The sequence below is a fragment of the Papaver somniferum genome, chromosome 5, assembly GCF_003573695.1.
Source record: "Papaver somniferum cultivar HN1 chromosome 5, ASM357369v1, whole genome shotgun sequence".
NCBI classification, from domain to species: domain Eukaryota; kingdom Viridiplantae; phylum Streptophyta; class Magnoliopsida; order Ranunculales; family Papaveraceae; genus Papaver; species Papaver somniferum.
The window spans coordinates 198,075,154-198,087,374 of NC_039362.1; the positions used below are offsets into that span (position 1 = coordinate 198,075,154).

Genomic DNA, 12,221 nt, shown 5'->3' on the forward strand with positions numbered 1-12,221 from the left:
CTAAAGTCGGTTTGTTCATGAACTAATATATTTATATATTAAGGAATGCAATCTTTTGCAAACCGTGGCTATATTGTTCATGAATTGATTCGAGTGAATCAAAATCGATTTTGCTTCAATTGTATCTTGTATAATTCTATGAGAATATAAACAATTGGACAACTCTAGAACTAGTTTCATTTTAGTCATTTGAATTAGTTATGGTTAAGATGAATATGGTTGACATGAAAGTGTTCATATGGCTAACTTCGGTTAACTATTGTTGAGCCAACAATGTGTACACGTTTAGGTACGGTTACTCATATCTAAATGAAGTCACGTTTCATTTGTATGTAACAAGCTAAGTTCGTTCTAAAAGTTGAAATATATTAGCTTGAGTCTAATCAGGTTTTCATCTAACGGTGAATATTAAATGCTTTATTACCAAGGTAACGTTGATTGCAAACCCTGATTTGAAGACTATATAAGGGAGAACTCTAGCAACTGGGAAACCTAATCTCCACACCTCATGTGTAATACTAGTTGCGACTAGAGTCGATTCTCCTTTAACCTTAGGTTTTTCCAAAATCCAGTAGGTTAACGACTTGAAGACTTCACTGGGATTGTGAAGCCATACCCAACTATTTTCTCTGTAGTTGCGTGTTCTGATCTTGATGCTTTCTATCGTATTGAGTACTATCTTCTCTAAGATTTGATCGATATTTAATCTTCGATAGGAAAGATAAAAAGTAGTCACAAACATCTTTGTCACATCGTTTGTGATTCCACAATATCTTGTTTCGCTACCATACAATTAAGATTATTGTGAGGTGATTGATATTACTAGGCTGTTCTTCGGGAATATAAGTCTGGTGTATCAATTGGTTCCTGTTCACCTTGATTATCAAAAGACGGAACAAAACTCGTAGCTATATCTGTGGAAGATAAATTCATCTATTCAATAGACTTTTCTGTGTGAGACAGGTTGGTTTATCAAGTATTCGACTTTGGGTCGTAGCAACTCTTAGTTGCGGGTGAGATCAGCTAAGAGAATCAAGTGCGCAGAATCCGGCGTGGTTCTAGAGGCGTAAGGAACGCGACTGTACCTTGATCAGTGTGAGATTGGTTAGGGCTCAACTACGAAGTTAACTTGGAGTAGGCTAGTGTCTGTAGCGGCTTAATACATTGTGGTGTTCAAATATGGACTAGGTCCCAGGGTTTTTCTGTATTTGCGGTTTCCTCGTTAACAAAATTTCTGTTGTATGTGTTATTTCTTTTCCGCATTATATTTGTTTATATAATTGAAATATCACAGGTTGTGCGTAAGTTCAATCAATTGTGAATCCAACCTTTAGTTGTTGATTAAATTGATTGACACTTGGATATTCATTTTTTATACCGTCTAAGTTATTTCTTATATTCAATCGGGCTCGCAAATTCCTATTTGTTTGATTGTACAGTAAAAACTCCATATATTATTAACCTTGGGACTTTACAAAATTATTAATATATGGAGTTTATTAATATAGAGAGGTATACCAAAAAAAAAGAATAATATATGGAATAATATATCCTTTATTATATATTGAATATCCTTTAATATATTGAATAATATATCATATTAAGAATTTTTAAAGTTTTCTCTACAGTATAAATAGTATTAGATATATTAGAAGATAATTCATTATTTTTAATATTCTCTGCTTCTCAAACAAATCAAAATGTCATCCAATGTTAGGAAAATAACTCATATGAGTGACAAAATTCGTATAGAATTGTGTGAAAAGAAAAAATCACATCCAAATTGGACGCAAAAAGATCTTGCGAAATGGTTAAAAGATACTTATGAGTAATCAAATTGAACAGTTGCACTACACTAATCGAATGGGTATGGACGTCTTCCTTAATCATCCCAATGAGAAACAAGTCGTATATGCTTCAACCGAAGAAGAAATAATCGATGGAATTAGACAAGAAGCGGAGGCAGATAATCCCGATGATGATAGTACGGAGATACCAAAAGTTTCATAGCAACGAGGTCTTACGCATACGCAAATCAAAAGATGCCATAACAATCCAAAAAATTACATCATTTTCTCAACCAACTATAGATAAATATTTTCCTTCATCTTAAATTTTGATGTAAAAAAATCTATAATTTTCCTATTATGTTGATTTTATTAATATATGGAGATAAATTCATTAAGGTGGGACTAGAAAAATCTATTAATATTAAAATGTGGAGTTTATTACTATTTGTAACTGGCCCAAGTTGGGACCATGATTTTTATTAATATATAGAGTTTATTAATATATGGAGTATCAATATATGGAGTTTTTACTGTAGATTTAATTGAGAAATAGAGATATAACTCTTGCATATACTTTTCTTGAGATTGAGTCTGACTGTTTATTTGATTCTCTTGAAAGTATATTGGAGTTAGTCCATACAGATCGCTAAGAGAAATATTGGGTGTGGTTGTTAAACCCTCGCCTTTTCACCAGTAAGATAAAAACATGCAACTACAAAGAAAATAGTTGGGTCTGGATTCAGAATCCAATGAAGTCTTTAAGTCGTTAACCTATAATGGTTTTAGGAAAAACCTAGGTTAAAGGAGAATCGACTCTAGTCGCAACTAGTATCACACATGAGGTGTGGAGATTAGGTTTCCCAGTTGCTATAGTTCTCCCTTATATAGTCTTCAAATCAGGGTTTGATAACTTTGTAACAAAGCAATCAATATTCACCGTTAGATGAAAACCTGATTTAAGATTCAAGCTAAGTTTGCACAAAACCAAGGAAATATATCTCCACCGTTAGATGGTCTTAGCTTGTTACACATAAATAAAATATACCTTCATTTAGATATGGGTAACCGTACCTAAACGTTTATATTAAGTTGGCTCAACAATAGTTAACCTAAGTTAGCCATATGAACATTTTTGTGTTAACCATGTTCATCTTAACACTTCTAGATCAAATGATAATCAAATGAATCTAATTGTGTTACTCATAGAGTTGTTCAATTTTTTATATTCTCATAGAAGTATACAAGACACAATTGAAGCAAAATCAGATTGATTCAAAAGAATCAGTTCATGAACATTTCAGCCACAGTTTGCAAAGATTGCATTCCTTAATATATAAATGTATTTGTTCAGGAGTATGAAATCATACTTAACATATTTTAGAACTTAACCACATAAGTTTGCAAACGGGTACGCAAACTTAGGTTCCATACGGAGACGACAATGGATATGCATTCAGGTGAAACAATTTGCAAACGGGTATGAAAACTGTGATATATCTAGACAATGATTAATTGTTCTAAACTCTCATTTCAATCGTTGAAACATTCTTAGAAGACGACAATGGCTATCTCACACAAACTATTAGCTTATAAGCAATTTTCAAGTGACCGAATGGTCAATACGAAACATTGTGAGTCTACATCAAATGATTGTCTCACACAAATCATGTAAGATGTTACAAGGCGATTTTCGCATGATCATCTTTAAAATCAAGAATAATGATGAACGTAGTTAAATCAAAAAGATTTCCAACACATATTTTGAGAAACATATAAGCAAGTTAAACTTAGCTCGAAATATCAAATGTGTATAATGTAAAGTATATATAGTTATACGACTTAGTCTCACTAGGAGATAGAATAGAATAGAATTCTGAGTGATCGATGAGTTCAAGTCTCCACAAATCTTTTGTTCATGAAGTTCCTTCAAGCTCCCCTTAGTAGATCTTCGTTTTCAATCGATGAATTTCGTGAAGTGTAAAGCTCATTTACACATTCTATCCTAATCCGAGACATAGTATAAGTAGATTAGAAATCAAGACTTATAGTTTTTACAACTAAACTTGACAAACAAGCTTGAGATAGAAACGCTTGCGAGTTCGACCGAGCAGTGCTCTAACACTACCACAACCGCTCACTTAAATTCTGTTTCCAAAATATTATTTTACTATTTTTTTATATCACTTTATCCTATTTTATCTCACCTAAAAAACTAAATTTGTTGATTTTGCTCTGATTTACCATAGTGCAAAAACGTCTTTGTTCATCCACGTGCCTAAACAAAAAATCTTTTTTGTTGATTGCCATAGGAATTGCCCTAATCTATTGTATTCTACACAGTCAAATGCAAAATTTTCTCCTCTCTTCCGCTCTGCATAACCGTTTTTTCTATAAAAAAAAATCCTAAATTTTCTCTCTTGGTTTTCCTCCATTATCTTCCTCTTTAATCCAGATTTACTCGTTTTTGGTATGAGATTTCAGATATACCGAGGAAATCTAGGAACTAATTAGTAGTTTGTTATTTGTTTTTAAATAAAAATATTGCATCTAAGCAATATTAGGTTTAGGTTTTTGTTTTTTCTTGTTTAATTTCAATGGCTATTATATGCCTTATGTTCTTCTATTATGCTTATACGACGGTTTATCATAAGCCTCAGGGCTTTTTAATGGGATTTGGTAATATAATCAACATATGGAATTGTTACAACAGAGTTTTTCTTCAAAACTTGTCTCAAGAACCTCATCTATCCAAATCAGTGGAAGGAAGATTAGAGAAGATGTGTCATGTTGGACGATTTTTTTTTGGGTTTTTCATGAAGAATATTCAGGTTTTTTGGGTAAAACAAATGGGATACCAGACTGATTTTGATACAACTTCTTTTCTGGAGGATGAGACAAAGGTATGTGCTTTGGAATTTCAATTGAAGGAAAATCTTAATTTTATTGATGTGATAATTCAGAGGGATATAATCAGTGGTTAACAAGTCGGTATGGGGAATGATCAAGATATTATTTGGAGCATCATTTTTCTCATTTGTAGGAATAAATCCTCTGTTAGTCTCTTCCATGTTATGTAGTTTTATGTAATCTAAAAAAACGTAAATTACATTATACAATTGTTATGTTGCTATCAAATGTATAATGATGAAACAAAAGGGTGTGTCTATCTACCACCTCTTCGATGTAATCCTTCAAACCTCAATTTGAATGAGGTAATCTAATAAATTAATCTTAGGGGCTCTTTGAAGCCTCTCATTCCTTCAAAAAAAAATTTGTATTCTTCACACATATTAATAGAATTCTCCCATATTCTATCTCTACTTTGTTCTATTTCTTCTCTATTTTTCTAGTTTCACAAGACGTCATCAACACGTATCTCTAATCATCGAGCATCACATGATACACTGTAAACAAAAGCTACTATCTATAAGTTATTTTCGGAGATTGAGAAGATAAATACAGATGGATACCTGAAATCTTTGCATAAAGAGAAGGAAAAGGTTTTTCTTTATTTTCCAACCCTAGCTATATTATTTATTATAATGTTTTGTTATATGTATGGTCCAACACTTTTATGTTCCAACTATTTTATGTAATAACTGTACGTAGGAAGCATATCAACAGATGAGTGTTGACATTTTTACATATAAGTTTTGGGGAGTTAAGTGCGCATACCAAGTCTTCATGCTTCCGTGATAAAGAAGATGCATCATAGTGATGCATTTCTAGTTCTCGACCAATACTCAACTTGTGAAATATACTATAGTAAATGCACTATATATTTTGGTCAGTAACCAACTTGTGTGATGCACTATAGTGATACAATTTAAATTTTTGACCAACTTGTCCTTAGTGCGCAACAAAAACATGAGATGAAGCTTTATCTTGTGCAATGACACATCATTGTACATGCATCCTGTGAAAAATACGGGTGTGTTACAGAAGAAATGAGAGTAATATAAGGTGTTAAAGATACGATACAACATGAAAAGTACTTGGGTATCAAATTTTTTCAAGAAGGAAAACATGTGTTCTATCTATAATTTCTTATTAGAGGAGATAGAGAACAAACATTCTATGTGGAAAAGCATTATATGATACATGTTGGCCGAACAACAATGATTTAACCGGTTCCTGCACTTATACTAGCATTCTACATGGTACGTGGATCAATAGTTCCTAAAACAGTTGTCAACAAGATAAATCAGTTACTACAAGACTTTCGGTGAGGTCCCTCTAAAGACAAGGTAAAACATGCATTTTCTGCAATGAGTGGGTTGTAACTAGTGAGGACAAAGGTGCTTTGGGTTTGAGATTATTGAGAACTCAATAAATATCTCGTTGCTAAATTAGCATGGTGATTTCTTCAACATCCTGAATCCTTAGAGTACAAAATTCTACTAGATAAGTATTTAAGGTATTCTTCCTTTTGGATAACAACAAAAAACTACACAAGTGTTATACTACATGAAATGCAATACTCAGTATAATACCTCACCTTACAGAAGGTTGTATTTGGCTAGTTGGGACTGGAAACAACATCAGAGTATGGTCTGATTCATCGGTACTTTCTCTGCCTAAATTCACACCTTCAATTTCTGCTAATAACCAACACAATGTAACATGGGATCTGTGACTTAATTAATGCAGATGAGGCTACTAGGAATACTGAGTTGGTTGAAAAACTATTTGATCCTTTTGAGGCTTCCCAAATATTCATGTATATACATCAAAAAAGAAGAAGAGGAAAAGCTCATATGAACTTGAAAATTCGGGGGTACCAAAATACACCGCCAACTTTTTTATAGGCAACCTGTATGGACTAAACTCAAATACAATTATGAGAGTTACAACTTAATGAATCTCAATCAGAAATATATGAAGAGTTTATATATATTTCTCTCACAATCAATATGTAAATGGAGACAAGTCCGTGAACCTGATTATACCGTGAGAGTACTTGGACGATACTAAAGATCAATATCCAAGATCAATCAAGTCGTATCCAACAATTACGATGGACGTATCTACTTTGATTGATTTACGTACAACCTATGATATTTCAATTATAAATATAAACAACATAATACGGAAAAGAAATAACAAAGACATAGTGGTGTTATTAAACTCGATGCTCTTAATAGTAAGTTATAGTGCAAGCTAAGCTTTATTACATAACTCGCTCAGTGGTGGATGCCTATCATCATAACTTTTTAGAGATTCTATTATAATCCAGAAAATTGAGTTCTTCAATTTCAGTCTCAAGAGTGTATCTCCCTAAGTTCATTCTGGCGTTTCATATGAATTTTCGTAGGCATTTACTTGTCCTGCTCTGTTTGCAATTTCTTCTTATGGTACAAAGCCTCCGCAGCAAAGCATAAAGCCGCATAATGCATCTATCTAGTTGAAGCTGCCAATGCAGAGCAAGCAGAGTGTAGGGGACTATGGGAAGCAACCAAATGGATAAAAAATCTGGGTATGCAGGAGGTACACTTGGAACTTGATGATTAACTGGTAGTAGATGGAGTGAATAACGAGACTCTAAATATTAACTGGAGACTGCATAATATGATTCTTGAAATCAGAGATGTTTTTAGTTTTTTTTACCTCTTGGAAATGCTATTATGTGCCTAGAGAGAGAAGTAAAATAGCAGGTGTTCTTTCTAAACATGCAAGAGTTGATAAAGTGTCTAGAGTTTGGTCTACTACTCCTCCAAGTTTAATCAATACTAACTCCTGGAGGAGGAATCTTATGTAAACTCTCATCAAGTTTAATATCAATCATTCTTTTATGTTTCAGAAAAAAAAACTTATTCTTCTGGTGTTTAGTTTTTATGAACTTATTCAAGTTACTGCATTTCCATTTACTGCATCTTTGGATTGTCTGGATAACAATTCTTTGGGTTTAAAGAAGAGATATGGGATGCTGCAACTTTTTTTTCTTTTAATGACTGACCAGGTTGAACCAGTTTGGTCCGGAATTTCGAAGAGAAATTGGTTGATGATGTATTTTTGTTCATAGAATGAACCTGTTGACAGCAAAAAGCCAGAAAAGTCTGGAAACTAAATCGGGAAGAATTTATTTAGGAAGGAAATGGCATCGTAATTATAGGTTGTGTGAGGAGAGTTATTGATTTGGCAAGAGGAATTCTAGAGTTTTTTGGTACATCCTTCTTCAATACATGTGTTGCCTCTAATTTCCAGTATGCATCTTGCATTATCCTTCTCACATGATAAGTTGTAGCGGAGCCAGGTTTTGAGAAATGAGTGGGTAAATCGACAATAGGCACATATTTGAAGGGGGTGCAAGAGGGCTAAAACTAGGGTTGTCAATGGGTCCGGGTCCTCCCGGGTACCACTAGACCCAGACCCGGACCCTACTTATAAAAGACGGTTCCGGTTCTTAAATTTGTGGACCCAGAACCGTACCCGTTTATAGACTCGGGTACCCGTTGGGTATTAAGAAAACTATGAAAAAAACTTTAGAACTTAATTTCCTTCTCTTTTTAGCTTCAATTTAAATTGTTTTAAAAAATTAATTATTATTTCTTAATTAATGTACTAAATAAAGATTCAATGTAAGGAAAAAAAAAATGAAAAAAAAAATCAAAGCCAAAACTAGCAAAATGCTTATAATTTTACTAAAAAGATGAATAAAATGATGAATAACCGGGTACCCAACGGGTATTATCCGTCGGATCTTAAATTGTTAATGGGTCCAACTTTAGGACTCAGTTCCGAATAATGGGTCCTATTGATAGCCCTAGCTAAAACCGCTAAAATAGTCAAAATTGGGCTTGCGAGACAGTTGGGCCGGATAAGAACTGCACACCCTCCCTTCCATGTGGGATGTGGCTACGCCGGACGCCGGCACACCCCTGCTTATGGATGATCTTGTGTATCTTGGGAAAATCCGTGAAGTGATTTTGGAGAATTTTAAACCATATGTGAGAAAAGTTGTTTTTTTGCATCACGGAATGCAAATCTATTGATAGAAAAACAAATTGAAAAAATCCATGTAATTTGGATTCTCCAGTGCAAGATAACATTGTCTCTTTTATTTTTTTAATACATTTACAATTCCAATGACAATAATTGCTTATTATTTTGTGCATGCACAAAGTTAACAAAACCTCAAATCCGTGTCAAGCCCACTATGAGATCCATCCCCAGTTCCCATGCTAAACTACCTCTCAAACCTAGCCTGAAAAAAGGCTATCTATCTCTCAAATCTGGTTCTGAGACCTTCCCAGAAGGAATCCAGTTAAATATGCCAATGGCCATTTCAGAATGCCAAATTTCCACTGTAGCATATTTGCCATGGCTTTGCGTTGGCCGCATACATTCCGATATATTTCTAGTCCAGCAAAGTTTGGCTAAGGTATATACTGCAAATGGTAATCTGGTTATCTGGTGTTCAACCTCTATCACCCGAGAAACTTTAAGAGTATATTTACAGTTGTGATAAGTTGAATATCACCGTGTAATGATGTTTTAGGCTTGGACCTTGGAGAGGGATCCAGCTGTGCGACCATAAATTAATATCCTTCCCCAACCTCCCGGATTTTCTCCTCCTGCAATATTTTTAAACCTTTCCGAAGCCAAGAGTTGTTTTTTTGGCTTAGGAACGCACAATATTGGACTTTTAGCACTTTTGGCCATGCCCTCAGTGCTGTCATTGCATCAAAAGCTTGTCCAAAAAGTTGTTTAAAGATACCGATAAAGAAAAAAACAAACAGATTATTTATCTGATAATGACAGAGTAATGCAGGACGAGATACCCATAATTCTGCAACCAAAAATCCAGAAAATGTTACCCATGATAGAAAACTCGAGTTTCATTTCCTAAGTTTATATTGCAGTAGCCCAAAAGATGCAACTATCATCTACGAAGAAAAACCAAAAAGTAAAGATAACCTGCTACTACGTATTGTAAGAACCATAGACACAACATTCATCAGCTATTGACACATTCACTATATTTAATCTCTACGGATTAATTTTACCCGATCACCAAGAGCACTTTCCTCCTTACTTCCTCCATGTTTGATTCGGATTTCATCAATCTCCGACAGAACTTTCCTCCTTACTTCCATGTAGTCCTCGAAGCGAGGTGTCCTTAATTTGGAGACTGTAACAAAACCGCTCACTACAATCTGTATACAAACAAAAGTTAATTCAGAGCATGAACATATAACGAAACAATTCACATCCACTCTACGAACTTTAAAGCATACCTTCATCTCAGGTTCAAATGAATTCACAAAAGCAAAGTTATACGTAGAATTGCATTTCACATCATCGTGAGTGTTTAGAATATCTTCTATCTCCCCCACCATCTTCTTCCAATCCCTGTCCTTGCACTCCACTACGGTACAAATCCTCCACATTTTTTCGTTCTCCTCCTCATTGAGTAAGGTCTGATTGATAATGTCATAAACACTGATTTTAAAATTCTCTAATAAACCAAGTTCACATAGTACAGTAGTTTCCATTAAGTTCTCATGATGATGCTCCACAATATGCTGAACCACCCCGACTATCTCCTTCTCATCATTGTACTTAAACAATATCAAATCATTCTCTACAACAAATCTATAAGGTGAAGCCAATTTAGTGACGGATGAAAACACACCTACAATAAAAAATCATTAGCATTAGCATACAGTAGAAAAAATGTAAGAATTAAAGAAGAAAAAATGGGTAGTAATTCTGATGACATGTGGGTTAAATATACAATTCTTTCACAAGGTAGAGGATTTGGAAGGGCTTTCAGAAAAAGAAACCCATTATTGAGGAGTTTGCTTCGATTGACTTAAGAAGTGGATATGCAATTAGGTTCTGGTGGGATAAATGGAAAGAGAAACATCACATTGGAGACTAAATTTCTCAAGTCCTACAAGTTATCTACATGAAAACGAGTAAAACTGGGTGAGATGGTGGTTCATGGAGCATGGAATATCTTCATCAAAAGAAACCCAATTGAGGCTGAAATGGCAGAGATAACTGAATTGTTCTCCTTCTTACGCAGTTCTCCTTTGTTGAATGCTAGTAAAGATTATCTGGTCTGTAAACTCTCCACTAAAGCCTGTTACAACTGGCTATCAGCTCAGCAAGAAGCAACTCAAAGGTCCAATAGACTACCATAAAAAAGAATATGGGTGAAGCATGTACCAACAACGGCTCAATCAATTCCCACACTAGACAACTTAACAATGACAAGACACATCATTCCAAATGCGATATGCAGCTTATGTAATGAAAAAGAAGAAGAAGAATCTATGAACCACTTGCTACTTCATTAATTGTAAGTTTTCTGCAAAAGTTTGGGACTAGCTATTTCGTGTAGCTTACAATTTAAGATGGGTGCAAAACAGGGACATTCACCACTCAGCTAATGGCTTGGCAGTTCAGAAGGGTTCGGAATAGATGGATCCTATGCTCATCTTTGCAATTTGCTGGGTCTTACGGGGAGACCGTGCGCAATCCAAGAGTAATTGGAAAATAAAAATCCAAGAGCTGTGCGAAGTGTTAAATTATCAAAGTAAGAGTTCAATTTTCTTATGGGAAATGCAGAAAGGTGGTTTAGAACTACTCTAGTTCATCCTCCTATAAACACTACTAGTATAAAATTAAAATTTTCTTAACATAAATTGAACTTTAGCTCAAAAAAGAAGAAGAGAAAAAATTGAAAGACTTACCTGTTTGACAGATGAGAGAATTGGGTCAAAAGCAGAAGAAACATGGAACTGCAACTTCTTCTCACTGGTTAATGTAGAGCTCTTTGGCGCATCCTTCGACACCGAATTTGCTTCTGCATTATCTTTCTTACTGCAGGATGAAATGTGGAAGGGCTTTCTGTTGGTGATTTTCTTTGTGTTGGGAAAATTAGTAATTTGGAAGGGTTTGTTGCTGGTGATCTTGTGTATGTTGGGAAAATTGGTGTAGTGAATTTGGGGTTTCTTGATCATACTACTACCAGAAGGATGGTGAAACGTTGGAGTGAACTTTAACATTGTTGTAGTTTGCTGCATGATCATCTATTAACACTCAAAAAACCTAATTCAAGATTGATGGTAAAAACCCTAATTTGGGGGTTAGTCATGAGTACAGAAACAAAGAACTTAGGGAGAATTTCTTTCGTTTATATTGGGAACTGGGAAGAAAATTTCCTTTCTTTTTCCCTTTTGTGCGTATAAGTCAAAGAGTCAAACTGTCAAACTGACCTAGACTAAACAAGTTAAGGCAGGGTTTGGTATTCAGTATTCACCCAACGAACTTGGCTGGAAAATAAGATGCTCCGTCCTGCCCACTGTTAAGTGACCTGGTTTAAATTTACATAATTTTTAAAACAAACAACGAAAATAGTATTTTTAAGTATTTTTTACAATTATACCCTTATGAATAATAGTTAGTGAAATTTAAAAATAA

General features: G+C 34.4%; 1 protein-coding gene across 2 annotated transcripts; it reads right to left on the reverse strand.

The window, feature by feature from the left end:
• Positions 1-9,610: 9,610 nt before the first annotated feature.
• Positions 9,611-11,924, reverse strand: LOC113278445. 2 transcript variants are annotated; one of them, XM_026527276.1, is made up of 3 exons: positions 11,492-11,924; positions 10,028-10,425; positions 9,611-9,946 (listed from the first exon to the last, which is right to left on the reverse strand). In XM_026527276.1, the coding sequence occupies exons 2-3, from the start codon at positions 10,283-10,285 to the stop codon at positions 9,773-9,775; spliced, it is 432 nt and encodes a 143-aa protein (XP_026383061.1). In that variant the 5' UTR covers positions 10,286-10,425; positions 11,492-11,924; the 3' UTR covers positions 9,611-9,772. The 2 variants fall into 2 exon arrangements, with proteins under 2 accessions (XP_026383061.1, XP_026383062.1); XM_026527277.1 differs by lacking the exon at positions 11,492-11,924 and adding an exon at positions 11,178-11,284.
• Positions 11,925-12,221: the final 297 nt, after the last annotated feature.